The 21,021-nt window shown below is 49.3% G+C and overlaps 1 protein-coding gene and 1 non-coding gene across 2 annotated transcripts in view; both read left to right on the forward strand.

Moving 5' to 3' along the window:
• LOC127042372 (zinc finger protein 707-like) overlaps positions 1 to 6,535 on the forward strand; it is a 77,978-nt gene extending 71,443 nt beyond the window's left edge. Inside the window, exons 2-3 of the mRNA XM_050935863.1 lie at positions 3,982 to 4,064; positions 6,340 to 6,535. Coding sequence (XP_050791820.1) covers positions 3,999 to 4,064; positions 6,340 to 6,507 — 234 coding nt within the window. The 5' untranslated portion in view covers positions 3,982 to 3,998 and the 3' untranslated portion in view covers positions 6,508 to 6,535. The remainder of the gene's footprint in view (positions 1 to 3,981; positions 4,065 to 6,339) is intronic.
• Positions 6,536 to 20,504: 13,969 nt separating this feature from the next.
• TRNAV-AAC (transfer RNA valine (anticodon AAC)) lies at positions 20,505 to 20,577 on the forward strand. Its single transcript has one exon. It is a non-coding gene; the product is annotated as a tRNA-Val (tRNA).
• Positions 20,578 to 21,021: the final 444 nt, after the last annotated feature.

Here is a 21,021-nt window from a genome sequence, read left to right on the forward strand (position 1 = left end):
TGTCCACTTAGCAAACACTGTTAGTGTGAATTCACAGAATTTACTTTTCTTCTCTTTTGAAAACTGCAGGAACTTTCGGTTCCGTTTGGAAAATTTTTGCCCCCAGTCCTTGTCCTAGATCTGCGGGGGTGAGGGAGGTGGGAAGGGAGTCAGCACTGCCACACGATGGTCTTTTCCACAGCGTTCTGAACTCATTCTTTCTGAAATCCGGTGTCATTGAGACCGTTGTTAATCCAGAGTCACTGTATGGAAAGACAAGGAGTGATTCCAGATGGACAGTGGGTCAAATGAGATCAGCCATTCTCCCTGTGAGGAGGGGTCCCATTAGCTGCTCTCCCCAGAGAGCTAAAGGAGGGAAGCTGCTCATACACTCCGTCCCTCTCTGCTCAGGATATTGGGGTTCAGCTTCCTGGGTCAGATGCTGCAGCCTCCATTGTGATCTGGGAGACCAGGCTTGGCAGCTGCTGCTCCCCCAGTGGGGCTCTGTGCTGGGAAGTGACCTTAATTAAAGCTTCTTCTCTGCCCGGCCCAGGGGATGACTTTCTGCAGCTGGTCCTAGCCCCCTAGGGCAGTCCTGGGCCCTGTTACTACTAAATTCTGAGCCAGAGTCTCCAGGTAACTGAAAGACCTCAGGGAATGTCCTAGGGTCTGGCAAGAAAGTGACTCTGCACAAACACCACCACCTCATTTCTCCTCCCATTAGCGGTTGCCAGGAGGAAATCCAGCCATGGGAGAGCAAAGCCCCCAGGAATGGGACTGTCCCAGCCAGAGGGGCAGGGAGAGAGGACAGGGGAAGGAGAGACTGAAAGGGGCAGTGGGAGAAATGAATGTGGGGGAGAGATTTCCAGCTCTCTAGTCCACCCAGACACATGTATTGCTGCATCCTGGGGCAGAACCACTTTCCAGTGAACAAAACAAGGATCAGACAGAGCAAAAGCCAGTTCCTGACTCCATATTCCCCCTGCTGGGGTGTGGCTGCCGTGGGGTCAGTGTCTGAGGGAATCCCCCACAGTGACTCCTTTGGTTCTGCTCTTATCTAGCCTTGTGTTCAGAGAAGGGGTGAGGGGAGAGAGAAGGGAGGTTAAAAATGTGTCTGTGGACTTAGCCTGGCAGGAGGGGCCAGGTCTAAATTGTAATAAACAGATTGAGCATTTCCCAGCATGACAGAATCTAGGGTGTCTGTCTGCAGGGAAAGGGCCTGGGGGAATTGTGATGTGAAATTAACTAAAACCGGTTCTGAAACGCCCACAACTGCCCTTCTCCCCCAGACAGGCTGCAGAATGTTTTGCTCCAGCTCATCCCAGCCTGGCGTGGGACAGGGAAGAGAAATGGCTGCAGTGGAGTCAGTCCAGGTAGAGATTATCGGGGGGTTGCTGGTGGGTTCCTGCTGGAGGAAAGGGAGAGCAAATACACCAGAGGTGGGAAGGTTTGCAGAGTCTGATTTGGAGGTTGGAGCGGGGCAGGAAATTCACAGCGTGGGGAAAGGAGGAGGCCAGGGTGTGGCAGACCTGCTGGGAGTTATTTACTAAGTGGCCTAGATTCTAGGAACAGACCCAGGAGGTTTGGAGGTGGAAATGCCCTAATTTGTGAAGAGAGAAAATAACCCACCTACATGGAGCTAGTCAAACTGACCAGACTCCTAGTGCTGGAGCCTGACCTCATTAACCATCAGCTGCTGTGAGATATAAAGGGGACACCCATGAGTCAGGCTTATTGGAGCTGCCTCTCCCTTCCTATCCCGCTCCTCACAATGAGGAGGGTGTTGGGCATCCTACCAGCGAGCTCTCCCTGGACCCTGCTAGGGGCTCCATCTCCTGTATCAGTCAGTGGCTAGTAGGGGGGTGATGGATATGCTGGGAGAGATAAGGGGCTCTCTCTTCATCCCCTCACCCTGGCATTTGCTGGATACTCTGAGCCAGGTCGAGGTGGGACTCTCCTGACTATGATCCACCCAGAGCTTCCATTTGATTCACTCTTCTCTGCCACAAATAGTGGGGCAGCAAGTCCTTAGTGTTGGACTCTTACTCTTTCAGGGGCTGGTGATCTTCAAGGAGATGGCTATGTATTTCACCAGGGAAGAGTGGGCTCTGCTGGACCCCACTCAGAGAGCCCTCTACTGGGATGTCATGCAGGAGAACTATGAGACTGTGACCTCGCTGGGTAAGGGTTCCTGTCCCTTCTGTTCTTGGAAGGGGAAATGAAGAGTGAAGGTTCACGCCACCCCCACAATGCCATCTGTACCCTGTCCTGTTTCAGCATCACCCCAATAGGCCAGTGACACACATAATACCAGAGACCCTCCTCTGCTGCAGAACACTTTGGGAACAGAGCACAGGAGCCGTATTGCACAGTGTCAAATATCTCCTGTTTGCTCAAGTGAAACTGGGGGTTAGGTCTGGCATAACTGTCCCATACCCCTAATCATTTTTGTTGCCCTTTTCTGAATCTTTTCCAATTCCAATATTTCTATTTTTGAGATGGGGTGACATGTGCATGCAGTATTCAAGATGTGGGTGTATCATGGATTTATTTGCTGTTTTTACAAATATGATCTATGAGATATTCTGTCATATCTATCACTTTCTTAATTATTTCCTACATTGTTCACTTTTTTTCACTGCTGCTGCACATTGAGTGGATGTTTTCAGAGAACTATCCACAGTGACTCCAAGATCACTCTCTTGAGTGGAAACAACTAATTTAGACCCCATCATTTTGTATGTATAGTTGGGATTGTGTTTTCCAATGGGCTGCACTATGTGCTATCCTGTCATCTAGTACTGCTAAGATCCTGGATTCAGTAATATCCCTGCCCTTCCTGTTCCCTTTCTCCACCGAACCCCGCCAGCCCATGCTTCCTGTTCCCAGCTTCCCCAGGATTCTCGCACTGTCTCTGAACCTCTCTGTCAGCAAGAAGCAGTGCCAGGGACACTTGCCCTCTGTCTGGAGTCTTCGATTTCTGGGACATGGATTTACTTTCTCTGTGTTGTAAGAGGCTCTGTCATAATGAGTGTCTGTGATGTTACCCAGAGTACAATCTGGACTGTTAAATAGCTGTACCTCAGTCCTCCAGCATGGGGTGCCTTTTCCACTGTTTTCCCGCGAGAACAGCCCCTCTTGGCCAATTATCACACAGTCTCCAGCATGTAACTCACTCCCAGCTACACAGTATTGAGTGCTGCTAGACAGCCACTCATGAATTACACCTCAGGAGAAAACCAGCAAATTCTCAAGTGCCCAACTTTCCCCCAGAAATGTGCATCTTGCACTGTCCAGCACGCTACTGAACGACCCAAGCTCATATGAAGTCTGTCATTTCATCAGCGGAAAATGACATGCACCAGCTTGTTATCCCAAACAGAGTTTCCAACACACTTCAATCCACACATACTGGTTAGATGAACAATAAACCAAGATTGTTAACTACCAACAACTAAAACTAGGCCCAGTCCATGAAAGGGGCACTCCCAGGAGAGACTGTACAAAGGCTGGAACATGAAACACCTTTGTAAACCTGAGACAGCTGCCTTGGGGACAATGACAGGGAGAATCCCCCAAAGTGACTCCTTTGTTTCTGCTCTTCTCTGGCCTCCGATTGTTCCTTCCAACGTGGAGTACTTTGCACTTGTCTCTACTGAATTTGATCCTATTTACTTCAGATCATTTCTCCCGTTTGTCCAGATCATTTTGAATTTTAATCCAATCCTCCAAAGCACTTACAACCCCTCCCAGCTTGGTGTTGTCCGCAAACTTGATACGTGTAAGAGAGAGACTGTTACTGGGAGGGTTTCCCCATGTGTCAGAGGGTTACACCCTGGTGGGAGGGGGCTAGGCCTGTACTGGAATAAGGTCACTCTGTGCTTCACAGTGTGCTAGAACCTAGAATGTGCATTAGCAGGGGAAAAGCTGGGGGGAATCGGCTTGTGGAATGGACAAAAGCCTAGTCTGAATTCTCACACCTTGCCCTTTTCACCCCGGCAGGCCAGAGAATAACATCCATGTTTCGCTGCAGATCATCTCGTCCTCCCAGGGGCAAGGAAATGGCTGCAATGGAGCTGGCTCAGGTAAGAGATTATCAGGGTGGCGGGCTCTGCTTGGAGGTTGAGGAGCAGTAAATGCATAAGAGGGTGGGAATTGCTAGAGGTGGTGGGAAGCAGGAAATATCTCGGGTGGAGAAAGGGAGGGGACAGCATGTGACAAACCTGCTGAGACTTGTGTAGTGTAGGGCATGATGGGTTGTCACCCCCAGGAGGCAGTTTGTGGAGCTTCTGGGAACTGCTGTGTCCTCTAACCCTCACGCTGGGCTGGCCCTTCTCACACTGCTTTGCTGGAGATTTCGCCAGCCTCTCCAGGGCCTGTTATCACCCAACACAACAGCAGGTGGCGCCATGCAGCCAACTAAGCTACCTGAGTGCGTTACCTAAGCCACTCAAGGACAGATAGAAGACAAGAGCCAATTTCCCACTCCCCAACCTTGCACACTTGCTGTAGTATAAATCCAGAATGATACCATCTTATAGTGCACAGGGATCTCTATAATACAAGCTCATTAATGTAGTTCCCCTTCCCCACGATATGGGACAGATGTGCACAACAAGCTGAGATTTTCCCCAGACACTTCACTCAAAATACGCTGGTTAAGATAAAGCATCAAACAAGTTTATTAACTGCAGAAAGATAGATTAAGTGATTATAAGTGATAACAAACAGATCAAAGCAGATTATTTAGCAAATAACCAAAACTCAGACTAAGCCTAACATACTAGATGGATAGAATTTGAATTAGCAATTTCTCACCCTGACTGATGGTACAAGCAGTCCCCCAAGTTTCCATACACAAGCTAGAAATCTCTTGATACTGGGAGTAGCACTTCCCCCACATCCGTTTTTGTTTCTCAGGTGTTTCCAGAAGTTCTCTTGTGTGGAGAATGAGGCCAAGAGATGATGTCACACCCCACCTTATGTAGCTTTTCCATATGGTGGGAACCTTTTGTTCCAAACTCAGTTCCTAGTCCAGTTTGCTGGAAAAATACAGGTACTAAAATGGAGTTTAGTGTCATGTGGTCTGGTCACAGGCCCTGCTGAGTCATAGTAGCCATGACTCATAGGCTGGCTGAAACATTCACAGGAAGGCTAAGCTCTTCCACAGTCCATTGTCTTTGTTGAGCCATCAGCACTGTCTGGCTTCTTCATTGTTGTACCTGAAAGGCTCATTGTGGGTGTTACCCAGAGTAAGCACATTTGAAATACAGATACAGAGTCAATATCCATAACTTCAGATACGAACATGATATGTGCACACAAATAGGATAATCATATTCAGCAAATCAGAACTTTTCCAGTGACACCACACATGATGCATCTTCTACAAAATAGATCATAATTATGTCCTAATCATATTATAATCATACCACTATGATGAATATGGGGGTGTAGTGTCAGATAGGTCCTAATTTCAAGGCACAGGAGTTGGGAATGGAACTTCCCCTCTTTGTGGAACAGGAAATAACCCTCCAGCCAGGGCTGGGACAACTTCCCAGACTCTCAGCGATGGAGCCTGAATCTACTGACATTTCATTAATTACCACCAACCCCAATCTTTGTGGCAACTGTAAACTTTATCAGTGATGATTTTGTACTCTCTTCTAAGTCATGGATAAGAATGTTAAATAGCACAGGGCCAAGAACCAATCCCTGCAGGAACCTGCTAGAAAGAAATCCACTCGATCATGGTTCCCCATTTACTATCAGAGTTTTTAATCTATTTAATGTATGCCGTGTTTATTTTGTATCATTCTAGTTTTTTTTAGTAAAAATATTGTGCTAATCAAGTCATGTCCCTTACGGAAGTTTAGGTATATTACACCAATACTATTAGCTGCAACCAAACTTTTGATCTCATCCAATAAGGATATCCCGTTAGTTTGATAGGCTCTATTTTCTCTAAACCTTTGTTAATGGGCACTACAATTCTGACCTTCTAACTTCTATTCTTTATGATTGACTTCCCCTTTCTTCCATATATTTTATTTGGAGAGTGCTTGGATTCCTACCAGGGAGCCACTATCAGGGTCCAGAGACAGCCCCATCTCCTATATTAAGCTCTGGCTAGTAGCTATGTGATAAATGTGAAGACCCTGCTTCTGTCTGTCAGATGGGAGACACAAAGGTTCTCTCTTTCTACCCTCTGATGCCTCCTGGCTGCTGTAAGCAAGGTGGGTTGGGACTCTGTTAACATGTGCCTCCCGGAGCTTCCATTTCCCTGGTGCTGCTGTTCCGTGAATAGTGGGGTTGTGAGTGGGTCAGCAGGTACTGAGTATTGGACTCCTGCTCTTTCAGGGGCCGGTGACCTTCGAGGAGGTGGCTGTGTATTTCTCCAGGGAAGAGGGGACTCTGCTGGACCCCACTCAGAGAGCCCTCTACAGAGATGTCATGCAGGGGAACTATGAGACGATGGTCTTGCTGGGTAAGGATTCCTGTCCCTTCTGTTCTTGGAAGGGGAAATGAAGAGTGAAGGTTCATGCCACCCCCACAATGCCATCTGTACCCTGTCCTGTTTCAGCATCACCCCAATAGGCCAGTAACATACATACTACTAGAGACCCTCCTCTGCTGCAGAACACTTTGGGAACAGAGCACAGGAGCAGCATCACACAATGTCAAATATCTCCTCTTTACTCAAGTAAAACTGGGGTTAGGTCCAGCATAATGAACAGAAGCTTCCTACCCCCAGCCTTCTCTCAAACCCTGAGCCTTCTCTACCCAAACCAGAATGTGCTTGGGGTGTAACAAGCAGGCGGCTGGAGTCAGAGCTGCCAGTCCAGGGTTACTTATCATACAGACACTCAGTGCGTCCTTGAACGCTGGCTGGGAGTATCCAGACAGGGGAGCTCCAGCAGCAGAACACTGAATCTCACCCAGGATTACAGATGACACAACTCCTCGCCGATCTGGATTGCACCCCAGCATGTGAAAATGGCCTAGGTTGGTAGTGACATTTCTTGAGACATGGAGAGTCTTGCTCCCATATCACCAGGTGTAATAAAAATAACAGGAAAGGCCAAATATGGAAAACTGATTGTTCAGCTTGCTTTTGACCTGCATCATATTTTGCAATATATTCCAAATAAGGAAATTAACGTGCAACGTATGTGTCATTGTTTGTGGTTTTAAACTGTAAAAGGCTTGTGTGATTTTTAGCTCAGGAACAGTATTCCAATAGCTGTCGCCCCCTGCGTGCTTGTAACCAAGAAAAGAGCCTCAGGCTGAGCTGATTCAAATATTAATCCTGTGGTCGTTTTCCACAACAGCCTCAATAGGTCCCTGTGATGGAATGTAAGGCTACATCTAGACTACCCACCGTATCGGCGGGTTAAAATCGATTGCTCGGGGATCGATATATGGCGTCTCATCTAGACGCCATATATCGATCCCCGAGCGCGCTTATATCGATTCCGGAACAACACCAACCCCAACGGAGTTGCTGATTTGACAGGGGGAGCCGCGGACATCGATCCCGCGCGGTGAGGATGGGTGAGTAATCCGATCTTAGATATTCGACTTCAGTTACGTTATTCACGTAGCTGAATTTGCGTATCTAAGATCGATTTCCCCCCGTAGTGTAGACCAGCCCTTAATGTCTTCACACCTTCCCCCTGCAGGAGAATGGCTGTTTGACCAGCTGTTTGCCTTGCTGTCTCTGAGGAACTGGTCTGTGGGTGTTCCCCAGAACTGTAACTTTTTCAGTAATATCATACTGTAAAATCTCACAATTTTACATACAGTGTTACTACACATTTTAACAGGAGGATAATATTCAGTAGGTTATGTGTTTTCTAATGATACCTCACAAGCCATACTGGGTACAAAATTGATCATAATTTTCTAGAAGAGTGAACACAGGGGTACAGATTGACACAGTGTCTGTGTGTGTGTTCCCAGCAGATATGTGGGTATTTCAATCCCTCATAAGCACAATGTTTGGCATCTTCAAGGACCTGGGGAACTGGTCCTGGGAATTCACTAGTTTAGCAAGTGTGAGACTGCATGAAATTGTGAGACACTTTGGTATTAATAATAAAATAATATAATCTGATAAAATTGCAATGAATCATGCTAGGTATGCCATGTAAAGTGTCAGTGAAAATGTTATGATTTGCCAAGTATGATAATTTTGTTTCTATGTTTCTATCACCTTTGTATTGTGAGTTACAGATATGTAAGGTATATCTGTATTTCCAGACTTGTGCAGTTTTTCTGGGTGACACCCCCAGACATATTGGCATCAACATTGCCTAGCATGTTTGATGGCCCATTGAGGGTCATCAGCTGTACAATGAACCTATGGACCAAGGGGACACACCTATTGAGTCAGCAAGACATGCCGGGGTTTGCCTGTGTAATGAAACCTCCAAAGCTTTTCCATGCCATGTGCTGTGAAGCTTGTGTTTGGGACACAGGAAGTACAAGCCACATGGCAAAAGGAATATAAAGCGCAGCTGCATCATCTCCATCTTGTCTTCAATCCCCCTTCCTACCTCTGGAGCAACTTCTCTACAAACTGAACCCTGGAACAAAGGACTGAATGACCCATCCAAGCTGTGGATGCGTTCCAGACAGACTTTCAAGCCAGCAACTCACCAATACTGCTAAGAACCTGATATATCCATTTTGGAATGTATCTGACTGCTTTTCCATTTAAATTCTTTCTGTCTTTCTTTCTTTTAAACCTTTAGTTTAGATGCTAAAGAATTGTCTGGAAGGATGGAATTTAACTTCATTCTTTCATTTGTTCTTTCTTCTAAACATTTAGTTTAATTGCTAAAGGATTGGCTGGCAGCATGGTATTTTGGATGAGATCCAAACCTGGGTAATGTGGCTAACCTTCTACCCACCCACTTCCTGGATCCAATTAGGATCACTCTCCTGTTGCCCTCTGGCCATGCTGTATCACAGTGAGCAGAGTTTTTAAATAACCTCTCACTGTACGGGACCTAGTTGCTGATTAGGAGTCAGAGAACTGTCATGCAATAAAGGGGGCCGTGTGATTTCTTTTTTCAGAGTCTCGTTAACCAGTGTGTGGGATCAGAAGCACAGTTTGTGACTGGTCAGTGAGTTTAACTTCAGTGTTAACCACCAGTATGGGGAGCATCTGCTCTCCCTTTTTTCAGCCTGCTCTGACCTTGGCATTTTCAGTGAGGACTGCCCCAGGCACACTAGGTCACACTAAGCACTGAAGATAAATTAACAGAATGTTTTTGATGATCAAGTTGTATGAAATCAACTGAACTCCTTTGTTTTCTTTCATCTGAGCGGAGTTTCTGGTTTTCCAACGTGATATGATCTCCCAGCTGGAACAAGGGGAAGAGCCATGGGTCCCAGAGCTCCAGGGTTCAGAGGAAAGAGAGATCCTGAGATCTCCCCGCACAGATGAGGAAACATTAAACCAACTCAGAATCTGTAAGTGCCTGAAGGAAACATCTAGGATGCCCTACAAAGCTCTTGGGAAGTCTCTCAGTTCATTATTGTCCATAGCAGGGGTCGCATCCACAGGGTAAATATAGCTCAAGGCTTCCTATAGATGCTAGCAGACACCGGGCAGTAGCTTTCTCCCTTCCCCCTGTGAAGTTGGATGGGATGTGAAGGCTGAATTGATCCCCTCCTCTCTCCTGTTGGGGGGAGCTGAGTTCCTGATTTTTATTTGTCCTCTCTCCAGCACTTGTTTTGGTTTGGCCTTCCCCTTTCCATCCCTGTTTGAGGTTTCTGTCTCTATCACAGCAGGTGATGCAATGACGTGTGAGGTTCAGCACAGACCAGAAAAAGAGCAGGGAAACCAGCCAGGGGAGAAAATGGATAAATTTATTTCCTGTCAGGGAACTCAGAAGGGCCTTAAGGAAACCAGAATACAGCAGGAAATCTGCAGGGAAAAGCAAAAAAAATACATGTGCTGAGTGTGGGAAAAACTTCACTTACAGATCAGGCCTTTCTCAACATCAGAGAATCCACACAGGGGAGAGGCCCTGTGAATGCAATGAGTGCGGGAAAACTTTCAGTCGCAGCTCGCACCTTATTGGGCATCAGAGAATCCACACAGGGAAGAGATCCTATCATAGAATCCTAGCTTATAAGGGTTGGAAAGGACCTCAAGAGATCATCTAGTCCAACCCCCTGCTCAAAGCAGGACCAATTCCCAAATGGTTCCCTCAAGGATTGAACTTACAACCCTGGGTTTAGTAGGCCAATGCTCAAACCACTGAGCTATCCTCTCCCTCCTGAATGCAGTGAGTGCGGGAAAACTTTCAGTCGCAGCTCACACCTTATTCGGCATCAGAGAATCCACACACAGGAGGGGTCCTATGAATGCAGTGAGTGCGGGAAAACCTTCAATCGCAGCTCTCACCTTATTCAGCATCAGAGAATCCACACGAGCAAGAAGCCCCGCGAATGCCGTCAGCAGGCCTGCACAACTCGTAAAGTGGTGATGTAGAGAAATCTCTGTATTAACTATCTCTATAAATCTTTATAACGTTGCATTGTGTTATTTTGTATTAAGTATCTTTATCTTTATGACATTGCATCCGGCATGATGTTATTTTGTAATTCATATGACTTGGCATTGTGCCTCTCTATTTTCATACAACTTTGTATTAGATCCCTATATAGAGAATTGGTAGAAAACTTTGTATCAAATGTTATAGCCCCTAAGGATAGTATAGTTAAAGTAAAAGAAAACATGTGCCTTTTTGCTAGAAGTAGAATAAGATCTTCCCCCGCACTCTGTAATCAATTGCTCTATTGACTGAATGAGGTGTGAATGAGTGAGGCTTGGAAGACACCCACCTCCAGACAGCTACAACAGTTGAAGAGGGAATGGGAGCCAGAGCAAAGGACAATACAACTTGTCAAGTGGGCCCAATAAAGAAGAGCAGACATATTGATGGCCTCAGGGATTAGAAGCAAGCACCTTCTTTAGAAAACACCCTCTTTGAGCAGCATTGGGACAACACCCAGAGAAAAGCAGCACAAAGACCAACGGACCCAGACCCAGATTTTGAATCTGGTCTAGATTTGCATAAGAGGGAAGCTGCTATAAATGCGAGGTGTCTTGCAGAAGGACCCCGGATCTCGTCTTGTCACCATCAGACCATCGATTTGGATCGGTAGAAGTCCGGCTCCACCCCTCCCCCATCTAACTCACCTGGCCAGTGCAGTTAAGGGGAGCAACTAGTTGGTAACAACAGCAAGACGGAGTGTGTTTATGTCTGTGTGTGTGCGTGAATGCATGACTGTGATATATATCTCATGTGCATATCATAGAGTATTAATTGATACCTGTATTACTAATAAATGTGGCATTTTGCCTTAATCCCCCTGAAAAGTTCCTGTACAGTACTTTGAGTAAAACAGCGAGGGCCACAATACTCCAAAGAAAACAGCTGAGGACCGAAACCCCCCGGCCCTGCGGAAACACCCCCCACTCAGGACCTCCCAGCCTGGCGGAAACACCCCGCCCAGCCCTGCAGAAACAAACCCTCCTTCCCCAGCGCCGCCCCACCAAAACAGCTGTGGGTCAAAAAGGAAGGTTGGTGGTGGGGAGGTGTTACTTGATGTTAAATCAACCAGGGACTCCCAGCCAAAGAGGTGGCTGGGAGCCCTCAGGGTCAAATTAAAGGGCCTGGGGCTCTGACGACTGGGGGAACCCGGAGCTTTTCAGGGCTGGGACAGGGATTTAAAGGTCCCAGAGCTCCTGCTGCTGAGGGGAGCCTGAGCCCTTGAAATCCCAGCCTCACTCCATCCCCTGGAGCTGCCGCCAGGATTCAAAGGGCTCTGTGCTGCCTGCAGCCACAGGGATCCCTGAGCCCTTTAAATCTCAGCTGCTGCCGGGATTCAAAGGGCTCTGGGCTGCCCGTGGCGGTGGGGAGACCTGAGACCTTTAAACCTCAGCTGCGGCCGGGAATCTCTGCGAGCAGCCCAGAGCCCTTTGAATCCCGGCCGTGGCTGGCAGGCCGGCTTTAGGAAGTGCGGGGCCCCGCAGGGATGACTGGGGAAAAAAAAGCCTTTCAGTTCTTAACAACCGGTTCCCTATAAAAAGTTCTGCCACAGTATGTATTTTTTGTACCAGTAGGGTTACCATACGTCCGTATTTTCCTCCCAGATGGCGATTTAAGAACCAAAAAGCCTGACATGTCCGGGAAAGTACAGATGTATGTTAACCCTACCTAAAAGTTCTTTTTTAAAAAGATGGGTCTGAACTAGAAATGAGCTCTGCCACTCCCTTAGGGTGTGCTAGGGTGCACATGTGTGGGTCCCAGCTGCTCCCTGCCCATCTCATTGAAGCAGGTGTGCAGGGTTACTTCCCTCGGAACTGCAGGGCACCAGTGAACATGGGGCTGGCTGGAGGTGGGGGAGGGGGAGGATGCGAGAGGTAGGGTCTGGCTGCAGGCTGGGCAAGGGGTGTGGGGCAGGCTGGAGACAAGAGGTGTGGGGTGGGCTGGCTGGCTTCAGGCAGGGCCACAGGGAGGGTGCTGCATGGGTTGGCAGGGCTGGAGACAAAGGAGTGTGGGACTGGCTGGCTTCAGGCAGCGGGGTGCGGCAGGGGTTGGCTGGAGACGGGTTGGTGCAGGGCTGAAGGCAAGGCAGGGGGTACGGGGTTGGCTGGAGACAGGGCAGGGGGTGCAGGGCTGGTGCGGGCAGGGCAGGCAGTGTGGCAGGGGCTGGCTGGAGACAGGGAAGGGGGTGCAGGGCTGGCTGGAGACAGGGGTTGGTGCAGGGCTGAAGGCAAGGCAGGGGGTGTGGGGCTGGCTGGAGATGGGCAGGCTGCAGGCAGGAACTGGTGCAAGCAGGGCAGGAGGTGCGGGGCTGGTGCGGGCAGGGGGTGCAGCAGGGGCTGGCTGGGGATGGGCTGGCTGCAGGCAGGGCAGGGGGTGCAGGTACAGGGGGTACAGCCCATCCTCTATGGTGAGTGCCTCCTTCTCCTCCTCCTCCTCCCCCCTCTCCCACTAGGGTAGCAGCAGCAGCCTGGGGCTTGGGGGCTATTTCAAGGGCCCGAGGCGCCCCTGCTTCCACTGCCCCAGCTCTGTAAATAGCCGCGGGAACCCTGGGGAAGCGGCGGGGCTCCAGTGGCTATTTAAAGGGCCAGGGAGGTAGAAGCAATGGGAGTCCTGGACTTTTTAAATAGCCCCCAGAGCCCCGCAGCCATACCCCAGGGCTCCAGCAGCAGGGCTCTAGTGGCAATTTAAAGGGCCTGGGCTTCCAGCCCCTGCTGGGAGCCCCAGGCCTTTTAAATTGCCCCCTGGGGAAACTGGGCCACCCTGGTACAGCGCACTGGCTTTTGCTGGTACTGGGGCTTGGGTGCGGGGTCCTCTTAGGAGCGAGGCCGATTCAAGGGAATTGGTTAAATTGGCCTAAAGCCGGCCCTGGTGGCTGGGATTTAAAGAGCTCTGAGCTCCCCGCCCGCCTGCCCAGAGCCCTATAAATCCTGGCTGCGGCTGAGATTTAAAGAGCTCTGGGCTCCCTGCGGCTGCGGGCAGCTCAGAACCTTTTGAATCCCGGCCGCGGCTGAACTTTAAAGGGGTTTGGATTCCCCGCGGCTACGGGCAGCCCAGAGCCCTTTGATTCCCGGCTGCGGGACGCACAGTGAGACTTCACGGGCCGCACGTTGCCCGTGGGCCGTATGTTGTACAGGCCTGGCATGGAGGGGCAAAATAGGTAAGAAATTTCCGTGGCCTGTCACTAGCAAATAGTAGCCACCATGGATCCTGCCAGAGGTGGCTACATCTTAGCACTGTGGGAAGCAACCCTTCACAGAGACCATTTGTCTTGTGGTTTGGGATACTTCTCAAGACATGCTGCACTCAGAGTGACCCCCTCATCCTGTGCCAGCTGGAGAAAAGAAAAGGGGCCAGCCAACTCTCCCACTACCAGCTGCGAACCACTGATCCCCAAACAGGGGGAGGCCTCTGGCTTTGATGTGTATTAAATATCAGGCTGGTCTCTTTCTTTGGCAAATATCTAACAGAGCTAAAAGAGGGAACAAATGATCCTCAAAGGAGAGGGGAAAGACAATCACTGGGAAATGTAATCCCCTGCAACATCCAGAATGGAGAGCGACTCAGGGCAACAGGTTCCCCCGAAGGAAGAAGTTTTTGGGATTTAGAAACATAAGGAACAGCACAAAACTTGAGAGGATTGTTAATTGACATTTGATAATGACACAGAGGGAAAACCTGAGCTTTCAGATCAGTGTTCAGAAATGAAAGACAAAGGGTGGAAATCAGAGATTTTGGATCCATTTTGCAAATTATAGAGAGGAAAGTGGAAAATCAGAGGGATTTTATATCAGTTGTTGATAGGAGGTAAAATCTGAGTGTTTCACATGAATACTTGGTAAATGAATAAAGAGGAAATGGGCAACATTTGCAAACATTTTGTGTTCAATAATCTGAGAAAAGGTGTAAATCTGAGATTTTCTTATTATTTTATAATTAGAGACAGGAAAATCTCAGGGCATATTCAATTAGAAATAGACAACTAGAGAGAAGTGGGGCAAATGTTTAGGTTATTTTATTTGAATCTTTGAGATTTGCAAAGAAATTGTGTCACAAACTGCATATTTGATAACATGAGAGGAAAACACCAAGATCTGAGGGGAGAGAGTCACTTTCCTGTCAGGGCCCAGTGCTCCCTCCCCCTCCCCCTCCGGGGTCTCTCACTCACTGGGGGCTCCAGGCGGGGCTGGTGCGGTCAGAGCCTGGGGCTGCCTAGGGGGCAGGTCCCAGCTGGAGAAAGCCCCCCCCACCCCGGCCAGGATAGGAATGTGCTACTGGTAGCAGCCTGGGGCTGGACCCTCTCTATGGGGGACACTTGCTCCCCCCTCCCCTTCCTGGCCCTTCCCACGCCCTGTTGCCAGCAGAGAGTGGCCCCCCCAGCCCAACCCAGAGGTGTCCCTGTCTCAGGCCCCCCCCAGCCTCTGCCCAGTTCAGAAATCACTCGGGGGAACCATTTCCCACCTACACAAGGACAAATCACTGCAGGTGAAAATGGGGAGAAACACCCCAAACCTGAGATCTGAACTGGCCATTGGCAAAGGGGAGAGAAAATGGGGCACAATGGGGGGAGGGGAACAGGGAACTTCTCAGGGGTTTGAGGGAAGGGGGTGTCAGCCTGGATGTTGCTTGTTGCTCTCTAGGGAGAAAGGGGGCAGGACAGGAGAGGAGGGGGATCTCCACGGAGGGGGCAGTGGTAATTCCGAGGGGATCTCAGCCCTCCCTTTTTCTCCCCGCTCCTCAGGGGTCACCTGCTCTTCTCCCCTCGCCCCCCGGCCATGTCTCGGCTGCACAGACATTTTCCATCCATCCCTTTCCCAGGTCTCCCCCCTCCGCAGCCCCTGCCCGACCCCACGCAGGGGCTGCTAGGTGTAATGCATGTTCAGTAGGGATTTCTCCCCTACTAATGCTGGGGTGTCCTTCTCCTATAGGTTAGTCTACTAATGATCTCCTCTTGGTGCCATGTGTGTCAGTTCATTGCCATGGCACTCGTGTGCTTAGACATCTGAGGATGCTCTACAGAAAAGCTCCTTGAGTGAGGTGATCCACAGGGAGTAGCTCAAAGCTCCAAAGTGCCTGGCCAGGGGCAGGACATTGGCACAGCAAGGGCGGGGTGTGGCAGTGACATCACAAAGGCCTTTTGCAGGACCTCACACTATTGGTCAAAGACTATTGGTGAGCAGGTGGTGACCTCACAGAGAGATCCTGACATCAGTCAGGGGCCAGGGGCTAGGGAAACCTCAGAGACCCCTGTGGCTTTGCTTCAGCAAGTCTCCTTCTCCAGGTCTCTGTCTGAGGACTGAGAGAGTATTCGGGTTCACGGACGTGAGCGCCAGGAGAAACCTCTTTCCAGTTTTCTCCTTCCCTTGTAGTGATTTTACTAGAAAACAGCCGTCCCTGTTTAGAAGGTAAGAGCCTCCTGGAGGTGTGAAACCTGTTCAGTCTGATCCATCTGGTGAGAGTTGAATTCTAGGCATGGAAAACATGAGCTTAAGGAGGCAGAATTTTATTCCGCACCTGGGATTTTGTCCCTTAGAATCATGGGGACATTAGGGTTTGTCCTTTGTGTTTCACCTTTTCCTCCATCCACCTGTCCCTCCCTCCTTTCTCTTCATCTCTTCTTTTGTCCTTTCTCCTGTTCCCCTCCCAACACCAGGACGAGTGTGTGCGTGTGTGTTGCGGGGGAGTGCTCTGCAGCTCTCACTGTGGGAGTTCCACCCAAAAATGTGAGGCTGAAATAGTGCTCAGGCAGTCAGGGCTGGATTAACCTTTTGTTGGCCCTGGCACCAAACATATTTGGGGGCCCCAGTGTAGTAACTGTGGGCTCCGAGTGTGGGCCTGGTGGGGCAGTGCCATTGGTGCCTTCGTATACCCGGTACTGAACCTCAGAGACATTTTTCATTTTGATCACACACCTCTCCATGACTATATGCATTGCCATACACAGCTCCCTCAGCCCGCGGGTTTTCTTATTGAGCTGTACACCCATGTGGGTTTACCAGTGTCCACAGTGAGCAGAACTTTCATAGTGACCAAGGAAACTCCCCACAGATTTATCTCTTTCCTCATTCAGACCTTCTCTAGCCACGTCTCCAGTACCCCCCATGTCACCAGTCACTGCATGTGGTCCTAGTCTCAGCTCAAAGTCCTAAAGCCAGCAGACACCTGATCATTTCTGACAGATCCCTCCCTCAGCCCCCATCCTGCCATGTGAGCAAGCCACCTGCAAACACCATTTCCCCAAAGTGAGGACTTAGCCCTTGGGAATCTGAAGACACCAGCGTCTCTCCCTCTGCTCCCATCTACATGCTAGTCTGCTACCTGGTCACCACCACCTCTCCCCATACTTGTTTCCTTTCTACTTTGGACATGCTCCCAACCAGCTGGAAGCTCCCTCTGCAAGCCTGACCTGCTCCCGCCTTCCCTGCTCCCCCGACATTCCTTTCCTACTGGTGACCTCTGTTCCTTGAGGTTAACTCCAGTGTCTTTAGGAGCTCTAGCTTAATGGCCCCAGGAGTCATAGAGCCACTTGTAGTTTCTCTAGCTACAGCCATGGGGCAACTGCCAGAGGCCAGCCTTAGACAGCTGCAGCTACTAGCCGCAGGAGCGGAGGCAATGCCAAGGCTGAGCATGCTTGAACCTTGCAAGGGCAGCACTAGGGACTCTAAATCCTCAGCACTGGCCCTAGGCAGCTGCAGACTCTGGAGTTAGGCACTTTCCTCCTCTAGGTTCCTGCATGGTTACAGAACTGCAGTAAAGTGGAACAATTATCAGCTTCTGTGATTGGAAGATGTCTGGATCCATCTAATAAGACCGTCCTACATAAATGAGGAAAGTTGAGGTGCCTTTATTATTCTTTTGTTCCATTCTTTGTTTCTATGGGGAATTTGCCAGTGCAATATCACTGTCTTCCTTTTAAACAAACAAAACTAAAAAAAAAAGTGTAATGGCTGTTGAAAATAGCAATTCCAGCCCTCGTTAGCACTGTGAAGACCCCAACGTTTGTTGCTCAATTTTCTCCTACTTTTTCTACAGTAAATGACAGTGGATCAGCATATTTGATTTGGGAGAAATGAAGTAACAGCTGCCCAAATTGAGCTTGAGCACTCCTGATTTTGAGGTGTTCAGATCTGGAAGGCAGGGGCTAGATTCCCTTTATGAATATTAGATACATCTGGAAAGGAAAAGTCAATTTCTATTTTCATGGCTCAGAAGTGGAAATCCTCCTGTCCTGTATCTGAAGCTGTCCAGGTCCAGTAGAGCCTCCCCTTCCTTACTTACCATTTTACCTTCTGGTGGGATCCACATACCTCCCTTGCCCAGCTTCAGATAGAGAGGGGCCCTGTCCAGTTAGTCCACCCAGTTCCATCTTTGGGGGCTGCCAGGCGAGGTCACACCAGCATCCCTAAGCCTGTCTGGGGAAGTCTTCTGAGGGTGCTACCTGGGCCAAAGCCTTCTACTCCTTGGTCACACCTCTTCCCTACTCACAGGTGGCACCCCCTTCTAGCAGGCAGCCAGCCAGCCCCCCAGCCCCAGCAAGCTGCAGCACATGGAGTCTCACAGCTTCCCCCCTCCCTTTCCTGTTGATAGCAGCCAAGGGAATGCTGGGAAATGTTCCTTCTCTGCTCCAAGGCAGGGAGCTGGTCAAGGAACTACAGCTCCCAGGGCCCTATGGGGTCTCAGCTCCCCTACTGAATATCCAGGCTGCTCTGAGGCTCCCTTTCTGCAGAGGGGAGGAAGTTACTGTTACAGGTCCCTTCAGAGCTTGGGCCTAGCACTATGGCACCATGTCAAATCCAGTACTGCTCCCAACTCTATCCAGCTCTGCTGCTGGCAGGATCCCTTCCTATTCTTTTTGTTTCTTGCCTCCCCTCCAAGGAGAAGCTCTGCATTGTTCCTGTGTGGGGAATTGAACCCAGGCTGTCTGGGTGAAAGCCAAGAATCCTAACCACTAGACCACATGGGACTTCCATAACACGTTTACATGTTCATATTCAATAACACAATTAAACGTAGCCATTCAAAGTAGCCATTTAAAAGAAGCCATTCAAAAAACTTCAAAAACAGACTTCAAAGAGAAATTGCAGAGTTACAACTGATCTGCAAACTTAACACCATTAATTTGAGCTTGAAGAGGGACTGGGGGTGACTGGCTCACTACAAAAGCAATTTTCCCTCTCTTGGTATTGACACCTCCCTGTCAATTACTTGGAGAGAGCCACATCCACCCTGACTGAATTAGCCTTCAACACTGGTTCTCCCCTTGTATGGTAACTCCCTTTACATCATGTTCCAATATATATTTATGCCTCTATCTGCAATTTTCACTCCATGCATCTGAAGAAGAGGGCTTTTTACCCACGAATGCTTGTGTCCAAATAAATCTGTTAGTTCTTAAGGTGTCACCGGACTCCTCGTTGTTTTTGTGAAATAAAAGCAAAATGCACTCTAAGCTGATCTTAACCCTTTCAATGTCCTTACAAACTTAGATGCTTCTCACCACAGGCCGGCTGGTGGCTTTTCAGCCAGGCTCTCCCCTTTCGTCAGCGCTTCAGTTGCTTGGTGTGGGGGTGTCTGTAGATGTAGGTGGACGAGAGAGACAAAGCATGGCAAATGTCTCTGCTTTTATCATGTCCTTTCTTCCCTCTTGGCTTTGCTCCCCCTTCAGAGTCAGGTGAGCATCACTGCGTCTCTCCAAGCAAGTCTGAGCAATTCCCCTGGGGTGTCCTCTTGCAGGTAAGTGATTGCACTGTAGCTCCCTTGCTGAACAATGGCTGTTGATGGGTTGTTTGACACCCTGTCCGGGTGTTGGTTACTTTCCTTGCTGTTGTCACTGGGGAGCTAATATTTGGCTGACTCCCCCACCTTACAGCATAGTGATAACCACACTGCACAATTCTCATAACTTCATATGCATGAATGGTAAACATCTATGGGTAGAGAAATGACTTTCAGCAGATCATATCCTTTCCCCTGATACCTTACAAGGCATGCTCTGTATATAAGATCACGATTATATGAAAATGAGGAATATGGGGGTTACAGCACACTCCCCCAAAGGTACAGAATGTCACACTGAGATTCTATTTTCATTTGTTATGTAACAGCATTAAAGAGATCCAGTGACTGACCAATGGCATTTTCAAGTGCTAAAATGGCAAGCGCTGTTGGTCTCTCATTGGCCATCAGCGACTGAAGATACGGTTTAATGAGCCAGAGCTTCAAGGCGAGGGTGGCTCTGTCCACTGCCTTCCGTTGCGCTGCTGGGCACCAAGTCCCTGGCGGTCAATATGTGAAGCTGGGAGAAGAGAGTGGGGTGGCAAGCGGTGGCAGAACTTTTGCCACCAGGGTCTAGCTGTCTAACTTCCTCTTCGTACTGCTGGGCCCCCGTTGCCTTCAGGTAACACAGGAACTAAGGCAGGAATAGGGTGAGGAAGCAAGTAAAGCCGAGCAAGGAAGGCAAAAGTTAATCTTATCTTCATGGGCAGCTCGCAATGACGTCCTTTTTCTGTGCCACAGCTGACAACAACATCCCAGACAGAAAAGTAACAGGCCAAAAAGAAACCTAGCAGATGCTGAAACAGTTCAGTTGGGAGCGTGCTAGACTAACAGGCTCTTCTATCCTCCTTTATGCACGGGCGGGATGTTTTCTGAGAGTGCAGCAGTTCCTTTAACTGCCACGAGTCCCTCATTTCAGGCTATGCAGCAGGAAAAGACAGCATGGGCTTCTGCACCGAGTTGGCCCACCTGACCTTTCATTCTTCTCTTGCTCTTTGTCAGCAAGGAGAAGAAAAAGAAGCTCTCCCTCAAGCTGGAGTCACACGGGCGAGGTAAGGACGACTTCCTGAGTGCTGGCTCCAGTCCTCTGCCCTGCCAGCTGACCTATCGAGGGGCTACCACCACATTCTCTAGATTTGTCCATCGGTCTGTGCCAGAGTGAGCAACAACCCAGTAGGTGGAGTTTCTGTAGTGTAGTGGTTATCACATTTGCCTAACACGCAAAAGGTCCCTGGTTCAAAACCAGGCAGAAACATGCTGGCTTTCTTTTCCCAGATCCCCTTGTTATTCAGAAAGGGCACTCCTCCTATTGGCCTGTCCCTGGGATAACTCCAACCCCTGCATGACAGAGGATGCTGACAGCAGTGGAGAAAGCACCTTGGTGTCAGGCTGGAGAACCTAGAGTAGTTAGGCCAGTCACCATTTGGAGGCTTGTGGCTTGGCCACCTCTGCTGTTGGAGGTTGGCCTATAGAGGCTCTCACTTCCTGCTGGGCTCCTTTGCGTGACTGGCCAAAGGAGGAAGTGAGGCAGGAATGGGGCAATAGAGGAAAGTTGAGCTGAGGAAGGCAGGGAAGAAGCTGTGCGGTTAAGTGGGGTTAGTAGAGCACCACCCTTCATTCTGCAAAGCCTGGGGAGGTGTGGTTGGCTGCTGGGAGGTAGAATCCTGTGCCTGCCTCTTGGCTTCCCAGGAGTGGCTAC

The sequence above is a fragment of the Gopherus flavomarginatus genome, unplaced genomic scaffold (genome assembly GCF_025201925.1).
Source record: "Gopherus flavomarginatus isolate rGopFla2 unplaced genomic scaffold, rGopFla2.mat.asm mat_scaffold_37_arrow_ctg1, whole genome shotgun sequence".
NCBI lineage: Eukaryota > Metazoa > Chordata > Testudines > Testudinidae > Gopherus > Gopherus flavomarginatus.